Here is a 26,268-nt window from a genome sequence, read left to right on the forward strand (position 1 = left end):
TTTTCAAGAGTCAACTGGAGTTTCTGGTTTTTCTCTGAAGAAGCTTGTTGGATGAAAAAGTAAAACCAGAAACTTGATTCTTGAAAAAACACCTTTGAGACAACCATGACCCGAAATGACTGAGAATCTCCATAGTCAATTTAAGATTGTTTTGCTACTTCTGACTTTATTTTACCCCTTAAAAGATTCTTACATTATTCAAATACTATACATTTTGACTAGCTAAATCCAAATTGTTATATAATAATGGCATACATTTCTTAGAAATAACAATTATCTTTGTCTGAAATAAAACCCATCCTATTCTAACTTTGACTTGGCTTATTTCAAACAGTATTTTTTTTAAAATCTTTTTCAGGCAATCTCATTGACCAGCTTCAGTTAACCTATGCAAGTTCTCATCAATTCCAACAAATGTCTAAAGACTTTCAAGCATGGCTGGACATAAAGAAACAAACACAAAATCAGTCTCCTCCCATTTCCACTAAGCTAGAAAGCCTGCGGTCATTAATTGAGGATCAGAAAGAATTTAAGGCAGCATTGTCTGACCAGATTGGTTCATATGAAAAAATAATTTCAGAAGGTGAAAATCTGCTTCAGAAGACTCAAGGGGCAGAAAAAACAGAATTGCAGTCCCAACTCAACAGGCTCAAAGCAAATTGGGATGAGCTGCATAAACAAGTGAATGAGAGGCAAGATAAGTTGAATGACTGTTTGGAAAAGGCTCTCCGATACAAAGAACACGTGGAGGTCCTGCAACCCTGGATAACCAAGTGCCAAAATAACTTAGCAGAAATTAAAATAGGTATCGATCCTGTTGAGATAGAGAATTCCATTGCTCAGGTGAAGATTTGGCAGAAGGATTTGGATAAACACCAAGGAATTGTTGAGCTGTTAAGTAATACAGCAGAGAGTTTTCTTAGCGCCTGTCAAACTGATAAGGATATTATTGAAGAGGAAAAGAAACTATTGATACAGAAGATGGATATGGTCACAGAACAGTTACATATTAAAACAGATACTCTGGAAAAGATGTCTCAGAGATTAAAAGAGTTTCAGGAATCATCCCAGGACATTAAGGAGCAGTTGAAGAACACTAGGGAACAGTTAGAAATACACAATGCTCTTAAACCTCAGACTTACAGTATTAAACACTTAACTATTATGCAGACTCAGCAGAAAGCCCTTCAGACATTGAAGTCACAAGTGGATGTGACAAAAAAACTTGCCCAAGACCTGGTAGTGGATGCTTCTGATTCAGCAAACATCTCTGACATCTTGTTGCAAGCAGAATCGTTAGAGGAAGAATTCAACACCGTCAGCCAGCAAGTTGAGGATGAATGTTCCTTCCTGGAGACTAAGCTCCAAGGAATTGGCCATTTTCAAAATACCATTCGAGAGCTGTTTTCTCAATTTGCAGAGTGTGATGACGAGTTGGATAGCATGGCTCCTGTGGCCAGGGACCTTGTCACTCTGCAGTCCCAACAAGAGGCTATAAAAGTTTTCCTTGAAAAATTACAGGAACTGATAAGCAACAACGAAAATGCGAACAAGTCATGTAAAGTGATGTTAGCAAGTGAAGCAGAGGCGTCTCCTGATCTCGCAGGTATAAAAAGGGATTTAGAGGCTCTGAATAAGCAGTGCAACAAATTACTGGACAGAGCAAAAACCAGAGAAGAGCAGATCGAAGGGACTATTAATCGTGTGGAAGAATTTTACAGCAAACTAAAGGGATTTGCCAAACTGCTTGAGGAAGCTGAAGAACACGAAGAGTCCCAAGGCCCTGTTGGAATGGAAACAGAGATTATTAATCAACAACTGAAAGTATTTCAGGTAAGACAATTCCCCCCTATAGCTTTAAAACAGAGCTGTCAAAATACTATAGGCAGCAAATTTGTTACTACCGTTAACTCATTATCTGTCGTTCCACATATTTGTGATTGATGAGTTCAGGCCTTGGTGTGCGTTCAAGATTTTTGGAGTATCCACAGTTTTAGCCTTGGTTTTCAATTTTTTAAAACTGTTTTTAAATATGTGCAAACTTTTGCATGTTTTAAAACTTTCCGAACTGTTAGGTTTTCCGCACGATATGCTTGTATTGTTGTTTTCCACTCTTCGATGCAGCTCTCACTGGTTTCTCTATGCTGCAGAATTGTTTCACAGTGCTGATGGAGGTGCCTCCTGATTGTGTTGTTGGATGATAGCACTGCCCATAGAATCCTAAGTGAATTATAACAACATTGTGACTGTGTATAGATGTAAATGGAATGGAATTGGATTTAGTCTTTGCTTGTGTAGGTCTGTATCTCTTACGTAGTCTTGCCCTTTTTTGGAAATAAGCCCATACAATGTTGTGTGAAGGCCAAATATGGTTCTCATTCCCCTCACCCCCCCCCATCCCCCCGAAAAGAAGCTTCTTTAAAAGTTGCAGTAGACCTTGAGATGCTTTCAGAAACTGTATTTCGCCCCCGCCTTTTGTTGTTCTGTCCTGCTTAGATACTTTCAAGAAAATTGGAGGGACAATTTATAGTTAGTGGCAGCCTCAAACCACCCTTCTTTTCACATCCAGGTGAAATGCAGGCAGAATAGTAACCTGAGAGACAGACATTGCATAAGGAATTCAGTTTCAGTCACCCCACACCAAGACCCATTAGACCAGGGGTGTCCAACCTTGGCAACTTTAAGACTTGTGGACTTCAACTCCCAGCAAAGCTGGCTGAGGAATTCTGGGAGTTGAAGTCCACAAGTCTTAAAGTTGCCAAGGTTGGACACCCCTGCATTAGACTGTCATGCAAGAAGAAGCAGATGCAGCTCCGATTAGTGCTTTAATATCAAACAATTCCAAAAGGAAGACAATAAAGAGAACAAGAGAGGAGGAGGAGGCTATAACTTGTGTTCTTGTCAACAGCTGGCAGAGACATCATAAATTTTCATGCTTACATATATTGCAAAGTCCTAAGTGAAGCCAAGCCAAGCATTTGTTCCAGGGGGTTGTCCAAGAGTCACAACTTGGGATCAGGCCAAGAATTATGTACACAAGAGGACCTGTCTAAGTTAGGTTCCCAAGATCAGGGAAGGTGCCAATCTCATCAGGAAAACAAAAGAATCTGGAGGTGAGGCGAGGCAAAGGCCAATAGCTTGTGTAGTTCTGCTGAAACACAGCTCTGGTTTCTATCTTTTAAGCCAGGCTCTCTTCCAAAAAAAGCCGTCTGGCAGAATTTATTTTAATCTCTAGTGAGTCCAAGGATCACCACTGCGAGAGAAAAAGAAATCACCCTGCATTGGACTTCAAGGCATAAACTTGAATTTCATAAGCTGTTCATTAGAACTACCCAGGATAATGATGTAGGCTGGAAGAGTCCTTAGGCTGTAGAGAGAAGAAACCAAGCAAAAGCTTTTTTTTTTTTTTTTGGTCTGCTATATTAACTCAGAGGAGACTGATGTAACATGCTTAACATGGGGCTGTCCTTAAAAAGGCACTGGAAGCTTAAGCTGCTTCAAAGTGATGCCACAGTATTGTTAACTAAGGCTTAAATTAAATTCAAATTTGTTTATTACAGCCCTGAGGCCAGATAACAAATAAGATATTGAATAAAAGAAGTTTTAAAATGAAATGTATGTATGTATGTATATAATATGAAGTTTTACGTGTGGAGAGAGAGAGAGAGAGAACATGTATAATGGGATCTAAAAATAATTAGAAATATAGTTACTAAAATAAACCCCTACTATAAGAATTTCCAGTCCTAAATATGGAGTATCATACAAATGGTAGCACAGAACTGGGTGACTAGAGAGGTTATTTTTGAGTCCTTGCTGAAGAATAGTTATTATCTAGGGCTCCACAAGAAGACTATTTCATTCCAATATGGTTATGTTTATTTTGAGGTTGAGTTCAAAATGCTTCTTACTTTTAAAGCTCAGTTGGGTTTGGAGTTGCTTGATAATTCTAATTCTGCAAGATCAAATGTGGGTCGATCATTGAGACCAGGGATTTAGTCTTCCAAGCTTTTGTGCTGGAGCCCATCTTCAGGGAACTTCTGTCTGCTGGAACATGTGCCGTGAGCTAATTCTAATTCTCTAATTTGATATCACAGACATAGATTAACTGGCATAAGCAGATAATAAGTATTATAATTAATACATTGGAATCGTGATAATTAGTAATTGCTTTCTTTCATATATTTTCAGTGATGCATTCCAGTAAGTGTCTGTAAACTTGCTTTTTGCCCAACCTCAACACAAATATAATGGTTGGAAAGAGAAATGGAATACCTACAGTCATGGCGTCAGGTGTTTTGTAACATTCTTCCTAGAAGCCGTACATGCCCACATCACTATAAACATTTCATGAACTGATTGACTCCTGACACTTTTAGGAAGCCTTTAGGTAGGGTCAAAGACAATTTGAAAAACTTTTGCTAATATGTCCAATTTCTGCCCACTCTGTTGCCTTGTTTTTTTCTTTCACAGGGAGCCATTGTACTTAATCACTTTGGCCTTCTATATTGGAGTGTCATCCACTTGAAACAGGCCAGGTCAGAAAATAGACACTGTAAGAATTACTGGAACCATGCTTTAATGTTGTATGACATAAAAACAGAATTTTGAAGGTCTGACAGAGATTCTCTCTATCTTATACCAAAGAAAGTCAAGGCATAGCAATCTAGAGTTTCTTCCTCAGTAATTCCTGTCTTTCTGGGCAAAACACATATTTTCCTAACAAGTCTTCATAATGATTATTGCAGTCCTTCTTCATTGTCATCACCTTTATATGAAAAAAAGCAATGCTGTTTCCCAGAAAATGCAGGTCTGACTGGGTGAGAAAAATAAAATGTCCGGAAGCAATGTTGTCCATTCCATCCTCAAACTGTAAAAGAGAATTAAAACTACCCTTTTTCAAAGCAGAATAAAACCTGCAGAAAAATGTTAAGCGCTTATAAAGTTCCAAAATTTGGGAAATCTAATTAAGGACTTTTTTATGTTGTTTTATCAATAAGAATAAAATGCAAAGGAGAAAAACTGAAAAACAAATATCCAATACTAAAATTGTATACAAAAAGGGTAAAGAAAAGGATCCAAATATCAGATCAATTTAACATTAAACAATATAGAATCCATCTGGGCTGTTTACTGAGAACAAAAAATGAAAAACTGATAAATTCTCCTCTTTACATAGCAACTCTATAAATAGTTCTAAGCTCTCCCACCACGATGAAACCGAAATACTTTTACTGCTTTGATTAGAGACAGTGGACTAGACAGCTTTATAAGAGACTGGAAGCCGTTTGTGGACTTTCTATGTATTAAATGCAATAACAGATGGTTAACAGAGGGATTTGAAGATTAGTGTAATGTTTGAGTTAACCGATTGACTGTGTGTTTTGTCATATAAATGATCAGATAGTGGGTCGATTTGATTGCCAGATAGAGATTCCCTCACCTGGAATATTTGTTTGTCTATTATAAGGACTGGTATTAAAATGTGGAAGCATGCATGCTATGCACATTTTGCTATATTGGTATGCCAAATAATGTGATTTAAAAACAGTAAAAACTCAAATGCCCCTCTCCAAAAACTTCTATCAGTTTCAATACAACATTCCCCTTCCCAATTCTTTCTCCTTGTTGTACAAAATCAGTTGATGTTTAGCTGTTTATTGCTTATACGAAGGCAATTTATATGAAGGATTTAAAAATACAATTAGGACAAATGTGAATGAAATAAATAAGTAGGTAATATAAATGAGTTAGTGAGTTTTTTAAAAAAAATGTGTATCAAGAATAATATCTACAGGTGTTTTTGTAATCAGATAGAATTATTTTTCAAACACTAGCTGAAAATGGTACTGAGGAATCTTGCAACGCTCATGCAAGTGTGCCCCCAAGCCTCCGCAATGCTTGTGAAAGTGGGATTGTGTGTGCATATGCACCAGCTGGTCACTCACATGGCCCAGTTGCAGTCCACAGGTTGTGTTAGATGGAGTAGTGGGCTGTAGCCCACAGGTTGTGTTAGATGGAGAAACACATGGGACTTTCTTGAAATGAATGGCATAGTCATGATCAGATGGAACTTCCTAAAATGTAAGTTTGGAAGATTATTTAACAGTTCAGTAGACCTGAATTAAGAAGTACATGGGCTGGGAAAAATAGTCTTTCACAATTGTTCACTTTTTATGGGAATATTTTTATTCAGAAATGTGTTATTTTCCTTAATTAAAGTGGTTATTCTGCCCAGTGTTGTCACTCTGTTTTGTATTTCATTTTTAATTCAAGTCAGGAGTAACAGTTTACATTCTTGCATTTGTTTGATTTTCACAGTGTAGTCTGAGAACCAGGAAATGAGAATAAGGGCAAAACTATCAATTCCATTTCCAATGGCCTGAACTGAGTTATAACAAAGGGCATATTGTTAGTTTTTCAGAGGAAGTTGTTAAATAGAATTTTAGTCATGTTGTGCGTGTGGAGTACAAATATCAAGTGAAGGCAACGTTACTTTGCATCCTTTTACTTCCAGAATGCCTGCTGATGTCGGCAGTAAATGTTTATGGATAAGACCAGCCTGTTAATTTAAACTGATTTTTTAGCATTGGAGACAGTTCCTAGTAGCCAGGACCATCTTGTAGAGTGTCAGGTTACCCGGCTTGACATTTTGAACTAATTATCATGCTTTCTTACTCTGTTCCAAACCATTACTGTGTCTCGTTTCCGTCAGGGTTACGGAGGGATAGATCTGATGTGCTGAGTGCTGATAGGAACTTGCGCCTCTGTATTATCCCCCCTGAAAGGGCAAAGAGACAAGACAAACAGTAAAAGTGAGACATGGCTAAGCCAAGCCATGTGAGGCAGGAAACGTAAGGGCGGGCGGGGCGGGGGGGAGAGCTGACAGGTCAGACTCCCACTAATGCTCTGTTAGCATAATGCTCAGGGAATGAATGGGTTTAGCAGCAGATGTTGCCTGAAGAACAGAAAGGGTGTTTCTTTTAATCTCACTCTAGGGAGGACGATGCCTGTCAGAACAGAAGAAACTGGGGAGAGATAGAAAGCTTCCAAGCCACACTGGGCAGCATGGCTGAACATTTATGGCTGGGGATTTCCTTTTATGCCTTCTTTGCTACAGCTAACGCTGATCCGAACATTCAGAAGTCTTGCTAGATTTAAAGAGAATGTAAATCTGCCGTGCCTTTGTGGAAGGAGAAGAAACGCTGCTGCTTCCGGCTGCACTGCCGCCTTACAGAGGATAGCCAGTTTTAAGCAGGACGCTGCCCAAGCGATCGGAGAGAAGTTTTCTTCTGTAGCCTTTTTTGATCTCTTTTCGTTCAGCTGCTCAGAAAACATCACATTCCGTAGGGAACTTCTGAACGCTGAGCACAGGAACTTTCAGGACGCAAGAAAGAAACTGCTTTTCGAGTGGAGATACTCCTCTTATTCTGAATGTACCTGAATTACTTTTTTTTTCTTGAATTATTTTTTTTCTCAAAAACTTTTCTAGTGCCTTGGTCGTCACATTTTGCAACTTGTCTGGATTGTTGTTGTTTTTTTCCCCTTAAAGGGCTTCTTCAGCATGGCTTATTGATAAAGGAGACGGGTTTTTCCAAGTCTTTTGAATGGATTACAGTTAGTTTGCCACTTCCTGAAGATAATATGGAACCTGCTGTAAAGATGATTTGCTTTGGAGAGTCTATCTGGGGATTAAACTCACACATTTTAACCTGAAAAATGAAATGGAGCGATCTAAGGGAAGGTCTGACTATTTGAACCACTTAGATTTTGTTGGAGGCTGTTCCTTTTTTTAAAAAATGTATATAACTTGAGGCAGTATTTTAAAGTGTTCTAAGATAGGTTTGTTTTTTCCTGTTCCCTCTTTTCTTAAGCTCAGGCACTTTATATTTTAGGAAGGGAGCATTTAAATCACAGCCAGGTAAACGTATACTTTTCTTTTATAGATGCACTGATTATAACCTTATCCACCTCATAAGTTATGTTTTTGATTTAAAACGTACTTAAAAGTTCTGCTGAAGGCAAGTTTACTGTAGTGGCATTCTGGTCTCTTTTTATCGGTGTATTGCATGACATCACTAGTAAAGACATAAGAGCACTAGGGCAAAGTTCTGTAAATAACTGTAGAAATGGGAAAGCCACTGAGCAGGCCAGACTGTTTACGCCAGAATCCTCCCTGTGTAGGAAAAGGTGATGAAGAAGAGGATATAAATATTGAGGATTGCTATGTTCCTCAGAGGTCAATCTACGACACAGTTCGGCTGAATGAGCAGATCGATTCGGGTTCCAAAGGCAGCCTTTCCTCCAGGCAATTCTCTGATCGGACCTTGCCATATAGTCACAGAACACTGGACCTCAGCACCTTGTGCTCCAACGGTGCCCTCTCCTCCTCCACTGGGTTTGAGCTGAGAGGACGGGAAACGAATAAGCTAGATGAAAAAATGATTTTTGACGCCCTTAAGCTGAACGGTGACATCATTCGAACAGCTGGCGTGCCCAAAGCAAAGTATCACACAGAAAAGAAAGAACATAGGAGATCCTGGAGGATGCTTGTCTTGCCAAATTTTGCAGACTCTGCAAATAAAAGTGAATCTTCAGTTGCCGGAACTTTTGAAATGACAGGCTTAGCAGCGAGAAGCCCAGAGGAATATGGCACAAATTCTCTTACTTCCGAAGATGATGATTCAGGTCTGTGCAGCCCTCAAACAGAGAGGGAAGGAAAGCAAATTGGGCTGTCAGAAAGACCCCATCTGATTAGAAGCTTGTCTTCCATAGAGGACATTCAGTTGATAGGCAGATTTGGAACATTTTCCTCTCCTATGTCTAGCAGTGAACATAACATCTCAAGGAGCTCCCTTCTCAACGGACCCAACCAAGTGAAGTTGCAGGATACTTTACACACAAAGCATAGAGGAGGGAAATCTCTGTTGAGCCTGGAAAGTCACCAGGAAGAAGGAGATGGACCTTTTAATCCAGGGACTTCTTCACAAAAGGATATCTCAGCACATGCAGAACGGCTCCAGGAGAATAATCAAGAGTATGACATCACTGTAGACGGAAAGGACTTGAAGAACAGCTCTGAAATTAATGAACCATTAGAAAACCATGACAGGATGATTGAAAAGGATATTTCACCTCAGGATATGGATATCTATTATGAAGACGCAGGTATACCTGCTGATGAAATGGATTTAGTAAAACATGCACACGTTCACCAAACAGAACACAATACGATACATACAGATCCAAATGAAATTCAAATTTCTGCTCAGCCTTTAGAACTTGAGAATACCTCATGCCACCAAGCAAATCCAGTGAGAACTGATGTCAGTTTCAGGGTTGCAGGCATACCTATAGAAGAAACCTTGGATACAATTTATAACGGGCTGAGGTCTAATAAGGTAATTAAAACATAAACACATTTTGTAATATTGGTATTGACTTTTCAATTGTTCGGGTTTGGCTTCTGTGATTTCCTCCTGAACTTTTATGCATGTGCTTGGTTAATCTTTCCAAGATGGTGCCTAACATCATTTGGTTGACATATGTCAGAAGGCAGAAATTGGTAGATGATCATTTTGCTAAATTGATTTAAGGGTAATTTGTGACAGGGTCGATTAGGTCCAGCTGTTTCATCTTCCAGATGGGACCTGCCTCCATTGAGATGAAATGCTTTCATGATGTGCTGATGCTCAGCTTCTCCCTGGCCCTTCCTTTTATTTCGGATAGCACAAATTGCTTTTTAGTTCTTCAGTGCCATTCAAGGCAGATGGGCCTGTTTTTTCCATCTGATAATCCTCTACACGTTTCCCTAGCAATAATTTCTTTGAGCTTAGTGAGAATGACTTCTGAGTAGGCAGGCATAGGATTGAACTATGAACTATAAATGGCAATGATTGTTATGGTTTTCGAATCATGCAGATTAAAGACAAGCTATGTGTATTACAATGGTTTCTTTGCATCTTCATGCCAAGACATACTTCAGAAGTGGCAGGGGTTTTACAAGAGTCATGATCATTGGGCCAAGTTGTAGGAAGAAGGAAAGTAGACGCTTATAAAAAGAGGGCATCTGTAAATTTCACATTTTTAGATCTTGTTGGTTTCATCCAGTTTGGTGACACTTGACTTTATCTCAAAGTTCATTGATAAGCTTTTCCAATGAAGTTAACTTCTTGTATTCACTTATTAATTATATATCACTAAACCATTCTGAGAAAATACTTGGCTTGGAAAGTTGTGGAATTGCCTTTAAGAAATGTGGATTTTTGAAACAAAAATAGAGATCTATATCCAAAGAATTATGAGGCTAGTTTCACAGAGTTCAAATGTAGCTGGAGTTGTATTTTCCTGTAGTAGGATGCTCTTTGTTTTTGGAATTTTAACAGGAACTTCAAATATAATTTAATGTAAGAACTTGTGGAAAGAAGTCAAAAGACAAAGTTGTCCCAAAATTACTACCTGAATGTCATTTTTTGCATCTCGGTTATCATTGCTAGTTATTTATTGTTCTAAAGCAGGGGTGTCAAACTTGCATCATCACATGACATATTGCGACTTTTTTCTCCTTTGCTAAATGGGGTGTGGGTGTGGCCAGCGCGTGATGCATCTGGCCCGTGGGCCATGAGTTTGACAACCCTGCTGGCTCTTAAGGGGATGTTTTAGTAGGTAGTCCTCGACTTAATGACCACAATTGGGACCAGATATACCACTATTAAGCAAGGCAGTTGTTAAAAAATGAGTTGCCATGGTCGCTAAGCAAATCATTGCAGTTGTTATGTGAATCACACAATCATCCAGCTTCTCTCGTTGACTTCGCTTGTTGGATGCTGGATGTGAAGGTCACAAATGGCAATCACATGACTCTGGAATACTGCAACCATCTAAAATACTTGCTGGTTGCCAAGCACTCAAATTTTGATCATGTGACCATAGGGATGCTGGTTAATTTACTCTTTTCAATGCTCTTGTAACTTCCAAAAAAAAAAAAAACTAAATCAATGGCTACAAGTCAACAACTACCTGTAATCTACTTTATTGAAAAAGGCAAGAGCTTAATGCGCTAACCGTGGGTATTATAGATTCAAATGTTTATTTGCAAAAAGTTACGTGAATTTGCCAGTGATTATGTTTCCTGTTTATTTTGAAAACCTTATTTTTTCATATACTTGAAATGAATGAAGGATTGGATACATCAAGAATAGCATTATGTTTGTAATGTGCTTTGCATTCCACAAATATGCATAGTATTTTTGGTGGCTACTACGCATCTTCCCTTTATCCCATGAAAAGATTGTTAAAATGTGTAAAGAAAGGCATCTACATGTTTGGGATTAATCCCATATTTAGTTTTAGTTTCTCTCTTTATCCAATCTGTAACTATTTCAAGGAGGAATTTGACATTCTTCTATTTCTTTGCATGTGAGTGGTAGCTTCTATTATGAAAATTTGTAGGATTTGTAGCTTGAATGCTCTTTTTTAGCATAATAAATTAGAACATGCATCATCCAGTTGATACACAATTGATCCGTTTTCAGACTTTCTTTAATTCAGCAGTCTCCAACTTTCATGGCTTGGCAGACAGGCAGAGGCGGCAATAGTGGAAGGGATGGAGTGGGGAGAAGGGATGATTTCCCCCGCATGTGTCACTTTCACAAATGCAGCTTTGGGCACAGGTGCACGCTCAGCCACCACTTCTGCAGCCCACTTCCAAAATGGCAGACCGGGGGTTGGGGACCCCTGCTTTAATGATGCCAACTTTCAAGCACGTGTTGTCTTCACACTCTCTTCTTTTAAGATGTAAAACTTCTCATAAAATTCTTTGTAATTGGAGGCATAGGAATAGGGTCTACTAAGTATGTGTAAGCTTATCTCCTACATATGTACTAACAAAACTTTGAGTAATGGAAGTTACACTTTTTGTATCAGTTAGCATTCTTTGTATTAATTGCCACCAAAGTCAAATGTGCCAGTTATCCTTAATGCCCAAACTGCCTGAGGGCTAGAGGTTGCATATTATTTGTCCTAATTGATTTTGCCATCTCAGTAACTGGGGAATGCTTGCTGTTGATTGCCTTTTCATATCCTCAGATGACTCTTTAGACAGATGGATTGCGTTTATGATATTTACCTCCTTTGTTATGGTGATGTTATGGTTAAACCAGCGGAGGATCTCATGGAAATACAGCAGTGCTATTTACTGTTGGTTTTACTGTCACTTTTTGTAAGCATTCCTGCTGCTTTTAAAAGGATAATGCTGTTCGTTGCTTTTGCACCAGAGTTAAGACCAAATCCAGTTCCATTGCTGAAGTTGCCATGAGGTTTTGTGTTGTTTTGGTTTTTTGCCATAAAATAATACTGTTTTAACACTGGAGCTGCAAATCCAATCACCCATGAGCCACTTTGAAATAATGACAAGCTCTTTCAGATAAAACTAAGAGACTGGACTGCTTTTAAACTGCAGCTGTACCGAGTACTGCATCTGATGCTGGTTCTGTTCCAACAAAAGGATTCCAAACTATTGTCGCTGTTGGGCATAGGTAGGAAAAAGTATGTTGCCTAGTGGTGTGTGTTTCCAAATAGAATGAGTGTGAGTGTATATATTCATGTAAAAAGTTAGGTAGAACTTTGGAAAAACATCTTCAGATTACTTTCTCTAGTTATTCTCTTCAGCCTGGCATGAATTGCCATATAGAATACTGATTTTGGGGGTCTCTGTGTTAGAAGAGTCAAACATTAGGATTGTTGATGCTTTACAAATAAGAGGGGGAAAAGTACTTCAGATCTCAGGTGGAATGCAAGATATTAAACAGCCATAGGTTTTTTTTTCAGGGTTTCTTATGAGCTTGAAAAAAGATACAGATTTAAGAAATCCAAAAGTAATGAGAGTTTTAAAGCGCTAGCACATTATTTTAGACTTGCACAGAAGATTCAGGCTGTTTGGCTAGTGTAAAGAGAAAGATGGCATTCACAGTGAAGGTTGGAAGCTCTGCTTTCATGTTATTTTTGAAATGTGCACACCTCTGTTAAACTCAGACTATTATGGTGATATTTTCACTTTTAACATGGTAGTTCATTGCCACTTTTGTAATTGTTTGTCAATCCTTAGTGTCTGCCTATCTATCTAAACATCTAAATTTGCCTTGAATTGCTTTAGGCTATTAAGTGCAATTTTACACATACATTTTACATGTAAACATTATCTTTCAACACAGTGTGAATGCATGCTGTGTGTTTTGACTTCAAATATCTGCTCCGGTTGCTGCTTTTGTTCAACATGCTCCAGGCTCTTTTGTCCAAGTAGTTTTGCCTTTTACTTTCTTTTTCTTTTTCAATTGATAGGCATTTGAGAAAGAAGAGATTGAACCACTGCAACTTAAGCAGCAGGAGATAAATTGGTTGGGTCAAGGCCTTATTCAGAGTGCTGCTAAAAATGCAAGTACTGATAACCTTGAGCAGGATCTTGAAGACGTTAATACAAGGTGGAAAACTCTCAATAAAAAGGTACTAAGCTATGTTTTCACTGTAAATACTTGTTGCTTTTACTGGGTTGTTGTTTCACCACAAAGTTGCTAAATAGTAGGCCCTGAGGAATAACTTGTAATCTCTCAAGTCTTCAGCAGCCACAGAGAGCTTCTGAACGCAGACTAATATTTCTCACATGGACCCAAAATATTCTTTCAAAAATGACACCTATAAGTAGCATTACATATGGTTTTGGAAATAATTTGGAAAATATATTTGGATTGAACAGGGTGGTAATATAGTACCTGTCTACATCTTTTAAACTGAAGAGTCAAATGGCTGCTCCAATAGCTGCAACATGTTGTGGGAAAACAAGTTTCTCCTTTAGAAGAATTGCAGCAAGGATTGCTGTTAATACTCTGCATCTAACAGAGTGCACCAAAAGTCAAACCTCCTAGGCCAGTTGCATTACGTTGTATTAACATTTTTTTCAAAGAAATTATTACTATACTTAGGAATGTTCAGTGCTCATGCATCAAACGAGAAAGGAATAATTACTCAATATTATTGTTCTAAATATAAAATATTTGTCATATCATCAATATAATAACATGATAAAGTTGCATACAGAGAGTACCAAAAGTCAGGATCCATCGACAGTTTATTAGATTAAAATCTTCAGATAAATTCTTGGTGAGGCCTGATTTTGGTATTCTCTGTATATAAGTTTAACATGTTATATTGTTATATGATGCATATTTTATATTATAATAAATAGCTATTTATAACATAAATCTCTATACATTTATTATGGTCATAAGTTTAATATTTATTTAAAAAAATTAATCATCACATTCCTCCAGAGCATCTTTTTTGGATTTGAATATGAAGGAATACATAGTGTTAGACCTATCGTGTCTGCTGGTAACGCATAAAGTCAGATGGTATCATTTCCAAAGTCTTGGAAAATATAAGAAAGTCTACCCTAAACAGACCATTCTTTTATTAATGGGAATAACAGCTAGTAAGTACAGTGCCATTTTCTGTTCCATACTGATTGAGGACAATGGAGGAGACCCTTCGTTTGCCATCCAAGCATTGGTACAAAATTGAAGAGAGAAAGGGAAGAAACCGTGAAGATTATCTTTTCCATTCTATATGTAAAATTAGGTCTTTTGCCTTGATGGCTGACTAAATATATTGTGGAGATAATTATAAATAATTATCTTAAGTACAGGCAATCCGCAACTTACGACCACAATGAGCCCCAAATTTCTGTTGCCAAAGTATGACACTTGTTAAAGTGAGTTTTGCCCCATTTTATGACCCTTCTTGTCGCAGTTGTTAAGTGAATTACTGCAGCTGTTAAATTAGTAACGTGGTTGTTAACTGAATCTGGCTTCCCTGTTGACTTTGTTTGTCAGAAGGTCGCAAAAGAATCACATGACCCTGGGGCACTGCAGCTGTCATAAATACATGTCAGTTGCCAAGCACCTGGATTTTGATCACGTGACCCACGGGGATATTGCAGTGGTGGTAATTATAAAAAAAGGGGTCATACATCCCTTTTTTCAGTGCCATTGTAACAGTGAATGGTTATTAAATGAATGGTTGTAAGTCAAGGACTACCTGTACTCAAATATTATCACATCCAGGAAGCATTGCAAATATCAATAAATACCAGATCAAATGCTTAATTTTTATTCTTCTCATTTCCTTCAGTTTCTCAAAGGCATTGAGAGATATCAGAGGGTGCATTGTGGGCAGAGGATAATGTATTCAGTGTTGCGCTTGTTTTATAATTTTTTAGGTTTCACAAAGAGCAGCACAGTTGCAAGAAGCATTGTTGCACTGCGGGAGGTTTCAAGATGCCGTTGAAGCTGTTCTCAGCTGGTTAATTGATACAGAAGATCTTGTGGCCAATCAGAAGCCCCCGTCTGCTGAATTTAAAGTTGTGAAGGCCCAAATACAGGAGCAAAAAGTAAGTGAAAGTTAGTTATTTATCTTTATTTTTTATTTATTTATTTATTTTTCCTTTCATTGTGGAGGTGGGGATACTTAGAAGGAAATGCAGCTGTCTTTTCCTGATCCACTGTGTCCACTTTGAGATGGGAAAGGGGGGCTGGCAGAGAAGAATTTGGATGGGAAGGGATAATAGCCTTTTTAAAAAACTCTATTTTTCCATATCCTACCTAGTCTTTTTTTTTTTTTTAAGAAAGGGGAATTTGCTTCACCTCTGGAAGGGGAGGAAACATAGGCAGGGAGAACAGAATCCAGAGTCTACAGGAATTTATCCATCACCAGCTGCATTTTAGAATGTTCCATGCTTGTTAATCCAGTTAGAGGTATCCAATCAGAGGCTTCAGAAATGAATAAGGTCTCCCCAGAGGGCCTTTAGAAGTGAATACTGAATTATTATTTCAGAGTAACAGAACAAGTGTTTTGAGATAAAAGCAACTGATTCAATTAACTCCCATTTAGTTTTTTTTTTTTAGCCTCACACTCGTTCTGTAATTGGAGCCTTGCTCCAGGCATACCACATAAAGGATTTTATACTACTTTTATGAACAATCCAAAGAGCATGTTACCTAATTTATTTTTTGTACATTTACATACCAATCTATCCCAGAATATGAGGGAATAAAAATGGAATTTTCAAATAGTCTCTATCAAGGCACTGACAAGACCCAGGCCTTCTTAGTTTCACTAATGTTAGTTCATTACTCTGGAGTGCCCTAGATGGATTTTGGCATCATTTAGGCACTTGAATATAAATAGAAAGGGAATGGTCTACATAATCAAATAAACATTGTTTAACCCACAACTCTATTTTCAGAATCAGCCCTTCAAGGAGAAAATGATGGGTATGTTGGGGTCAGGATTAGCAACTGGCAGTTTTTGAGTAAATCTTAGTGCTGGGTGAAAGTCAGCTTCCTGAATCTGCTATACGGGGGAAAAAAGATGACCTGCAATGATGGCAACAAAAATTTGCACTTTTATTTTTTTAAGATAGGAGTAGCACCATTTCTTTTTTGTTTCATCTTCTTATAGTTTAATAATAGAATAGTAAAATGTCCACTTGACAGAAAAAATAAATGCATAGAAGGGTATTTATCTTGGATCTGTCGACCACCGAAACTACAGGCTTACCTGTGTTTAAGTAGTATGTAGTATGCAAAGTGCAAAACATAACCATAGTCTTCAGAATATAAAGATACTTTATTCTCCAGCACCACAAGTCCTACTACACTACTTTATCATGGCAGGGCATGATAGTATTCATGAGAGGGATGTGCAAAGAGTGTCAGGAATATACGCCAATAGTATATACTGTTATATACTAGGGGGTCACCTCTAAATCATGATGATCATCCTAGGTGTCCAGCTAAAGCAAGCAGGCCACCCACATTGTGCAACAGCAATGTATAAAAATAATAGAGGTGGCAGTGAAAGAGGCATCATTTCATACTGCATGAGATTTGTGTCTCTTTGTGTGTGTGTATGTTTTGCAAGCTCCAGCTTGTCTATTCACACAAATAGACAAGATAAAGTGATTGATGATATAGTTCCAGGTAATTGGCTTCTCAGGTTGGACATGCTACTTGAGGGAAACCTGATACCTTATTGTACAATCACCGGCTAAGGAGAGGAGTGGGTAAAGAGGTGTGCCAGCATGAAGTCACCTCATGGGAGGAAACATGATAGACCAGATTAGTGAAACTCTATCTACTGGGTCCCAAGGGAAGGTAGCAAGTCTGGCAAGAATAATGCCAGGTGCAAGAAACCAGAACAACTTTGTGAATAGGCCAAAGCAGTTCCTCTATTGGTCACCTATATTACAAGAACCTTGCCAATCTGGCTGCATTCCATCGGGAACTAGAGATAAGACGTCACTAGTCTGCTCTGACATTTCCTCCTGTATAGTGACTCCACATCTCTTTTCTCTGCCTTTTTAGCTGGTGATTCCAGCACATAATCTTGCAGAATGCTAATAGCATTTATGAGAACTTCCAGGGGAGGTGTGGCAAATTGAAGAGAGCTTTGTGAAAGTGGAGCCAACAACCACAGCAAAGACCAAGGAACCAGTGAGTAGACTGGTTCCTTGGAATGTCCCTACATAAGGATAGAATGAGAGATTGCCCACATGTGCTTCCCATAAAAAGCAACCGCATGTGTGATTGCTTCTTGTGAAGAGACAAGGCAACAGTGGCTGTCCACAGGTTTGAGCATTGAGAAATAATGGGATCAGTCATCTTGTTTGCAACCACAGCAGAGCCTGTTAAAGGACACTAAGTTCACAAAACCATCACTTTGGGGAAATTGCCTATTTAACCATCTTAAAGCTATTAGAGACTTTTTGCAGCAACAAATTTGAAAACTAAATTCAGTGAATTTATCTTCAACTCAGAACAAGAGAAAAATGAACTACAAGCTTAAACATGTAAAAAATGGGTAGTAAACAGCAAAACGCTAAATAAGATTTTGATCTAAGAAAGATACACGTGGATTAAGGGTCAAGATATATTTGGAATATTTACTTTTATTATAAGATTTTGGAATTAAATATAAAAAATTAACAACTTTTCATAGGAAGCATTTATTTTGTCTATCCTGGCAATTGCAAATCATAGCAAAAGATAAGTGATGATTTTGGAAACTGGTTACTATGGAGAAAGCCTGATTTCAGTTAATACAAGTAGTCCTCGACTTATAATCACAATTTCCATTGCTAAGCATGACAGTTAATTTTACCCCATTTTATAAAGTTTATATTGGATGAAATCTAGGTTGAAATCTTTGGCACATAGAGTTGCTGATGTTGCCACATGGAAAAAAGAAAATTAAAACTTGCAAAAACAGAATTACAGAGGGAACATGGAATGTACAATACATGAACTCAGCTCAGCACAGAGAAAGATGAAGTAATTCGTATAATTCTGTCATGTCAATCTGTGTGGTTGCTAAAGGATTAGCACTAGCTTAATGGCATATTATCAATTAATACTTTATTTACAGTTGTCATCACATAAAAAGTCTATACATAAGGCATGGATAACAAAAAAGCTTCGATGTAGGCTAATATAACCCTAAAAACCTAATAAACTGAATGTGTATTGTATGAAACCCTGATGTATTTTGCTGCATTTTCATAAAATCCTTTCCTAAAGCTACAGTTTTAAGGGCATTCCAAGAGTAAAATCTTTCCTACGATGATCATAGTAATTAGATAATCCCCAGAAAAATAAATACAGCTCTCAAGGCTTGGCCATACGCTTAATTTCCAATTAAGAAGTTTAATTTACCTGGATTGTCTCCCAAGCTAACTTTCGGTATACACCCAGGAGACTCTCAAATATAGTTTTTCTTCTGTACAGCTGCATCTTGGCTGTTTGCTTTCCCAGACAGCCTGGAGAGATGATTCATTAAACACCATGCAGTCTCTTTTCTCAGAGGGTTGTCTTCAATTGTTTAACTGAGTACTTCTGTTTTCTGATTAAAACAATTACAGAGTATGCTTTCTATTTTGCTGTACGTGCTACCGCAAGCTCCTGAACGGCCCATATTTTTTATTTTCAAGAACAGAATAAGCAGGGATTTAATTGGTGAATCTGTGTGTGTCTTTTACTCAGCTGTTGACAAATACGATTTTTGTAGGGCAGTCTACAACTGGGAGTTGGGGGGGGGATGTGTTAATGGCTCCTGAAAGAGTCATAACTTGGTGTGACAGAAACAGTTGTCTATGAAAGTTTATTATATGTCTAAAATTGTTCCACTGAGTTACAACACCGTATAATGGAAACTGTAAATGTTGAAGTCCAAGAGACACAAAGCATAGAAAGCACAGGCACTTAGTACTGTAGAAGTACTAAGTGTAGAAGGCTTTCTGTACTTCCCTTGAACTCCATGGTTTAGCATTCACAACCACTCCTCCTCAACCCTATAATACAACAAAACCATACTGGTTTCTTAAGTACACTTAATAGGTTACTCTACAATAAATTAGAATATCCTTAAGATATCATAACATTTGTTATTGTATGTAATACAACTATTGTCTTCTAAAAAGGATGGATATGAGTCTTTAGCTGTAATCATATTATAAATAATTATTCCAAAGGCTGATGTAGGGAAGTGTGATGCTAGCAATTGATCATACAGAAATATTGCTGCTTTAAAAATCGTACTAAATCAAAAATATAAAGCCATTGGCTACAGAATTAACAGGAAATGAATTGATAGAAAGTAAAGATAGATTTTGCAAAAAAATCCACATCTACAGGCATTGTTCAGAATAACAACTACTTTGTATATCCAGGGACAAAGAATGGTGGGCACAAATAATACAATACAAGTCCCTGTCAGAAGAGAATAATTTTAAAATAAGAGCAAGTATTATAGACTTGTGTTCCTAGTAAGAGGGTTCATTAGCATCTTTTGAAAGTACAATGAACTGCTGTCAGACAGAGAGCCAGGGAAATGGTTTTGAAGCAAATATTCAGAAATCATTACGTAAGCAAAGAGGAAGGAAGCATTCCTTAAGTCTTAAGGGAAGACTTAAGCATTCCTTAAGGGAAGGGAAATAGTATTAAGAAGAGACTGAGGCTGATTTTTCCCTGTTTCACTGAGGTATAAGAAGGTGGGGATAAAAGCACAAGCAGACATTGGAACTTTTTGTTATTGTAGCCTATCTTAATAAAAAGCTAATTCTAGCCTTCCTGTGGAGTTGGTTTCCTGATCTGGTCTATCTCGAAGAGCTGTTGTATAACTTAATGGAATGTCTTACTCTGAAAGCACTGTATTTCATAACAGCAAGGAAGGCATGCTTATTTGTAGCCAACCTAAGATGTCAGTGTAATGTTGAAACAGAATTTTAAATAAAAATGGAAAATAATAACTCCACAGCACAACAGGATTTATTTAGTCCATCAGTGCTAAATAAATGAATAACTAATTTTGCAATGGGAAGCATAAATGCTGTCTGTTGCCTGCCATTTCAGATGACAAACTTGCTTAAATCTGTCCCATTTGCCGGTAAGCCAGACCTTGGATAATCAGCCTATTCGTCTTGTCAAAAAACCATCATTTCCTGGCAATTTAATTTTTGATTATTTTGTTTCCAGCTTCTCCAGAGATTGTTAGATGACCGCAAGCCTACTATTGAATTGATCAAGCGTGAAGGGGAAAAAATTGCAGAGTCAGCAGAACCGGCAGATAAAGAAAAGATCTTGAAACAGCTGAGTCTCCTGGATAGCAGATGGGCTGCATTGCTTGATAAAGCAGAAATGAGGTACTTGAAACATTTTCATTCATTTTTTCGTAGAGCAGGGAGCTCTTCTAGCTACAGCAAAGAAAACTTGTAACTTGAAGCAGCCGTGCAAGCATTTTTGTTCCAAGATGAGCATTAATTTTTGAGGCTGGATGAGAAAATGCATTAGCACTGTTAGGACTAGAACTGCAGGTGAAATAAATAAGATTAATCTATTCCCTCAGTTAATAACTAGGCGGATAGCTAGAAGGCAGGCATTATGGATTGTAAAATGGGCATAACGAAAAGGTCTACTGCATGGAAGAGCTGGCAAATTAAGGATTATTTTAATAAAGGATTGATTTATTTTGCACCTGTGAGATTTAATTTAAAACAATTCTAACCTAGAGTAAAGTGGTTCAGCAGATCTAACTAATTAGTGGGCAAGTAGTTAAAAATCAATCAGAATAGAGCTGGAAGGGACTTTGGAGGTCATCTAATCCAACCCTTGCTCAAGCAGGAGACCCTATACCATTTCAGACAGGTGGCTGTCCAATCTTTTCTTAAAAAAAACTCCAGAGATGAAGCACCCACAGCTTCTGAAGGCAAGCTGTTCCACTGGTTAATTGTTCTCACTATTAAAAAGTCTGTCTTCCAGTTGCTTCTCTTCTTGATTAGTTTCCATCCATGGTCCATGCCTTCTGGTGCTTTGGAAAATAAGTTGATCCCTTTTCTGTGTGGCGGCCCCTCAAATAATGGAATACTGCTATCATGTCCCCCATAATCCTTCTTTTCTCTAGACTGGCCATACCCAATTCCTGCAACTGTTCTTCATATGTTTTGTCTGCAGAGCTTTAATCATCTTAGCACTTTTTCCAGTCTAAACATCTTTTTGTAATGTGGTAACCAAAACTGGATGCAATATTCCAGGTGTGATCTTATTAACGATTTATAAAGCAGTACTAATACTTCACTGATTTTGAAATACGATTAACACAAACTACAAAATGCTGACTGATGTTTATTTGGATTACTTTTTATTATTAAGTCACAAAGTTTAATTTCTGGATTTTTTTTTTATTTTGTGAAGTCTGGAATCTTTTATGTCTGTATTTGATCCCTAAATGTTTGTTTTTCATTCTCTTGGCATTTTGTAGGCATCGCCAGTTGGAAGGGATTTCAACTGTAGCGCAGCAGTTCCATGAAACCTTAGAACCATTAGTTGAATGGCTAGCAACTACTGAAAAGAAGCTTTCCAATTCAGAACCCATTGGCACCCAGGCTTCCAAACTACAACAACAAATTTCTCAACATAAAGTAAGACCTTAATGGGCAGCCTCTTGAAGTTATTTTTATAGCTTACTCATTCAGGAAATTCCTTCTCCTTGCCTGAGTTTTTTAAAATGCATTTCTATATCACTCTAATTGGTTTATTCATTTTGCTTTTTTTTAATTTAATTGTGCTCATAGTTTTTTACATGATTTTGTTAAATTTTCTTTTCATTTTTTTTCCTTTCTGCTGCTTTGAAAATTCCATTAGACTATAGAGGAAGACATCACCACTCACAATAAAAATCTACAGCAAGCAATTAATATTGGTCAAATTTTAAACTCATTGTGCTCCAGGGAAGACAAAGAGATGGTTCAAGAGAAATTAGATTCTTCAGAAGGCCGATACATTGAGGTTCAAGAAAAAAGCAGAAGTAGGGCTGAGCTCCTGAAACAAGCATATTGCAATGCTCAGATTTTTGGAGAAGATGAGGTTGAATTGATGAACTGGTTGAGTGAAGTCCATGAGAAACTGAGCAAATTGGGAGTCCAAGACTACAATACTGATTTACTAGAGAAACAGCACGCTGAAATGCTGGTATTTGCCATTATTTTCTGTTATTTTTAATTTACCATCATTAATCATACTATTAACAATTTCTTTTGTATTTTGCTAGTTATTTAGTTATTTCTTATAATTAAATCTTGCTTAATGTTTATTTCTTTAGTTACCTCATGAACTTTTTTCTTTTTATTTCCTCATGAACTCTTTTCTTTTTATTTCCCATGAAGAAAGAAATGAAAGCATTATTCCTTAGCAGCAACAAAAAGTTATTCCTTATAAAATAGAACTTTTAGTGATGATTTCTTTGATGTGTTTATGTGCTGTTGCCTTTTCCCTCTCATTCCCCATACTCTTAAATTGTTAAATTTCCTAGGTTCTTCAAGAAGAGATTAAGATCAGAAAAGATAATGTTGATGAAGCTATTCAAAATGGTTTACTGCTTCTTAAACAAACTACAGGTGAGAATGATTTATATCAGTGGCAAGTTAAATAACATATTTGATTTGATTTTTTTACACTATAAAAGTAACATTTTCCAGAATAAATGTGATAATCTTGATAATTAATGTACCATTTTTTAAAAAAAATGACTTGAAATCATATTGATTGACAGCTGGCTATGACAATATGGTTGAGAGCATAAATTGTCAGTTGGCAATCTTTTTCATTTGGAAAATTAATTTCTGTACTTAAAAAAGTAAATGTTTGAATTAGTGGTATAAAAAGTGTTTTAAAAGGGATCTTTGGGGAATTAAAACAGTTACAGTTAAGGTGAATGAACTGAACCAAGTTTCATTCTATGTTGCATATCTACTGTTTACAAGAGCAAGAAGGCAGGAATAATAAATGAAAATCTAGTCATCCCTCGTGGCTTTCTTATGCTCCAAAGCCATAAAACCAAACTTCAAGGAGCGGAACGGTGATGATAAGTCATCTCAGTCCTTATTGATAGTCTTTTCCTGATGTGATGTTGGGCTAGGATTATAAATACCAGAATTCCTGCCAGAAAACCAACATAACACTCTCTCCATGCTACTCAGACTAGCATTTGTTGCTTCCTAAGGTGTCTTTGTTCTACTCTTGATAGAAATAAATGTTCTGTCAGTGAAAATTTCCACCACAGCAGTTGTGAGGAAAATTTGTAGGTGGGTTGGTTTTGTTTTTTTTTTGTAACCATTAAAATTTGTCAGTCTCTTAAGTTTGATGGAAACATTTAAAAATGTTTAGCCTCTTTCTAAGCAAACAAGAATTAGATGGCTACTGCTGCGTGTTTTTTGCTAATTATTTGGAAGAAGTATTTTGGACTCACTACCTTCTTAATACAGTGCCAGCCTTTTTTCAATCCCCTGTGGAAGCCTGAAAAAAAGACTGCCTTAGAATAGAAAGATGCTCTGTTTTTGTGGGGTCCAGACACTTCTGTTTATAGTGTTTTTGACACTTTTTAGCAGCCTGCAGAGTTTTAGTTATTTTCCATTTATAGTTTCACTATGTGTGATCCTGGAAATATTGATTATGTTTGTCATGTTTTGTATTTTTAAATTACTGCTTTTATAAATAAAATCACTGCTATGAATGGAGTTTTATATCCATTTAGATATCAACCAATAATTTAAGCTGTAGATAAATTGCATTAGTGTTTATTTCAGCAGTCCCCCCCCCACCCTTTCCTGGAGGAGGAGGGCTAAGTAGATTGTGATAGTAAATGTTGTTCTAAGGTTAAAAATGATTATATATTTTTTAAATTGGTGAACATCCTCCGTACTAAAGATAGTGGAAAAATTGCATTCCAAATGGACATAGCATGTCTGGTTTAGAAGGCAGCATCTTGTGAATTTTCTAGACTTTATGAAGTTTCCCAAACGTAGTAATTTGAATCTGAGAAGGATGATATATATGTGAGTGTGTAAACAATACATTTATCACTTCCATCTGTTTTATTTCATTGAATTAATTTGCAATGAGTTCATTGGTTACAAAATAACAATGCTGGCATTTTTTTTTGGAAGATTCGGATTACTAGTATAAATTGCATAGTGAAGAAAACTGTCATTTGGTCTTATAAGAAAAAGAATTCAGTCTACTCTAACATATGGATATAACCCCTAAACTACTATGGGCACATTAGAAGCAATAGGATTAAGGTTGACTTTGCTAATAGGCCTGTAAACTCTTCAGATATTTTACAATAGATCCCCTATGTAGTCCTCTGCTTTGAAGGGCTATAGATCTCTATATCCAATCTTAATAGTGCTAGATCAGGGGTGTCAAACTCAGTTTCATTGAGGTCACATCAGGTTTGTGTTTGACCTCCAGTGGGCCAGGGTGGTGACTGGGGCGGGTGTGGCCCTCTACCAGCGAAAATGGAGCTCACGGCCCTCATTTTCAACTAGGACAGTCTCCTGCAGCCTTATGCCAGGGAAAATGCAGCTCAAGGGGGCCGCATGTGACCCCCTGAGCTGCGTTTTTGTTGGCAGAGGGCTGCAGGAGGCCATCCCAGCTAAAAATGGAGCCTGGGAGGGTTGCACACAGCCTCCCGAGCTCCGTTTTCACTGGCAGAGGCACCGCAGGCTGGTCCTTTCCTGTTGCGGTCCCGTGGGCCAGTTTAAACACCCTGTGAGCCAGATCTGGCCCCTGGGCCTTGAGTTTGACACCCCTGTGCTAGATAGTAAGTTCTGTCATGTTCTGGATGTATATTGAACAATAAAAATTAAACTTTTTATTCTTCTGCTGTCCAATTATGCCAATCAGGGCTTTGAGAAGGGGAAGAGCATGGTGAAAAGTGTTCCTCCAAGTCTTAGCCAGCAATATTCAAAATTAGCCAGGCTATATGGAATCTTGTTGGCTCTAGGATTATCAGAAATCAATGTTTTTATGAAAGTACATTCAAAATCAGTTAAAGATAAAACTTAAAGTACTCCCATATATCTATCAAAATAATCCTGGAGTTTAGGCATCCAAAATAAATAAAGCCATTAAAAAAAATAAATCCTAGGAATATTGTCCTGAGGGTTGCATATGATTTGCCTATAAATTGTATTATTTGCTGCAATGACCATGTACCTATTTACCTAACAAACAAATATGCTTGAATCTGAATATTTTCTGGTACACATTCAAGATACAGCATGTTTGTCCGGTAATAGTTTGAGATACTGATAGTCATCTGAAGAATATATTTGCCAGAATAAGAGCCCTAATATTTGGAACCAACAAAAATAATAAGGGTCTAGCAAGGCAAGATCCTTAATTTACAGTATTTCCTTACAAAACATCTTAATTAGACAGCCTTTTTTTCTAAATCAGAAATTCTGGGTTGCACAATTCATCAGGAACTTATTTGTGAATATCTACTGTACTGAATGTTGCCAATATGAAAACAGCATTTTCATAGAGCTAATTTTCAGTGAACTAAGTCTCTTGATATTAAAAGTTCTCAGAGAAAAAATGAATTTCCTAAGTAATTTGCTGTGAGTTTTGGTTATACATTGATTCTTGCAGGTCAAGAGGTCTTTGGGTTGTTTAGGTCAATTGTAGGTCAAGAGTTCTTTAGGTTATATAGGTCTAACATTTTCAAGGAAATGATGTTAGCATATTGGACAAATATCTTGGTATATTGATCAGGTTTCAATCTGAATAGAAATAAAAAGTGTCATCAACTGTATATTCTGAGATGTACCAAAGGACCTATTTAATAAATGTTACATTTTCTGGTTGTAATACTTCCTTT

At 37.3% G+C, this 26,268-nt stretch overlaps 1 protein-coding gene across 11 annotated transcripts in view; it reads left to right on the forward strand.

Annotated features, from left to right (window-relative positions):
• The window catches only part of DST (dystonin), a 333,471-nt gene that overhangs the window by 235,950 nt on the left and 71,253 nt on the right, over positions 1 to 26,268 (forward strand). For 9 of the 11 annotated variants that reach the window (XM_087916037.1, XM_087916029.1, XM_087916044.1 and 6 more), the window contains 7 exons: positions 359 to 1,833; positions 13,339 to 13,500; positions 15,272 to 15,442; positions 20,583 to 20,749; positions 21,865 to 22,024; positions 22,248 to 22,574; positions 22,915 to 22,999. In XM_087916037.1, the coding sequence (XP_087772163.1) occupies positions 359 to 1,833; positions 13,339 to 13,500; positions 15,272 to 15,442; positions 20,583 to 20,749; positions 21,865 to 22,024; positions 22,248 to 22,574; positions 22,915 to 22,999 (2,547 nt within the window). The remainder of the gene's footprint in view (positions 1 to 358; positions 1,834 to 13,338; positions 13,501 to 15,271; positions 15,443 to 20,582; positions 20,750 to 21,864; positions 22,025 to 22,247; positions 22,575 to 22,914; positions 23,000 to 26,268) is intronic. The other 2 variants (XM_087916056.1, XM_087916013.1) reach the window with 1 other exon arrangement.

This window comes from Pseudonaja textilis, chromosome 1, assembly GCF_049901715.1.
Source record: "Pseudonaja textilis isolate UNSWEBS1 chromosome 1, rPseTex1.2, whole genome shotgun sequence".
NCBI classification, from domain to species: domain Eukaryota; kingdom Metazoa; phylum Chordata; class Lepidosauria; order Squamata; family Elapidae; genus Pseudonaja; species Pseudonaja textilis.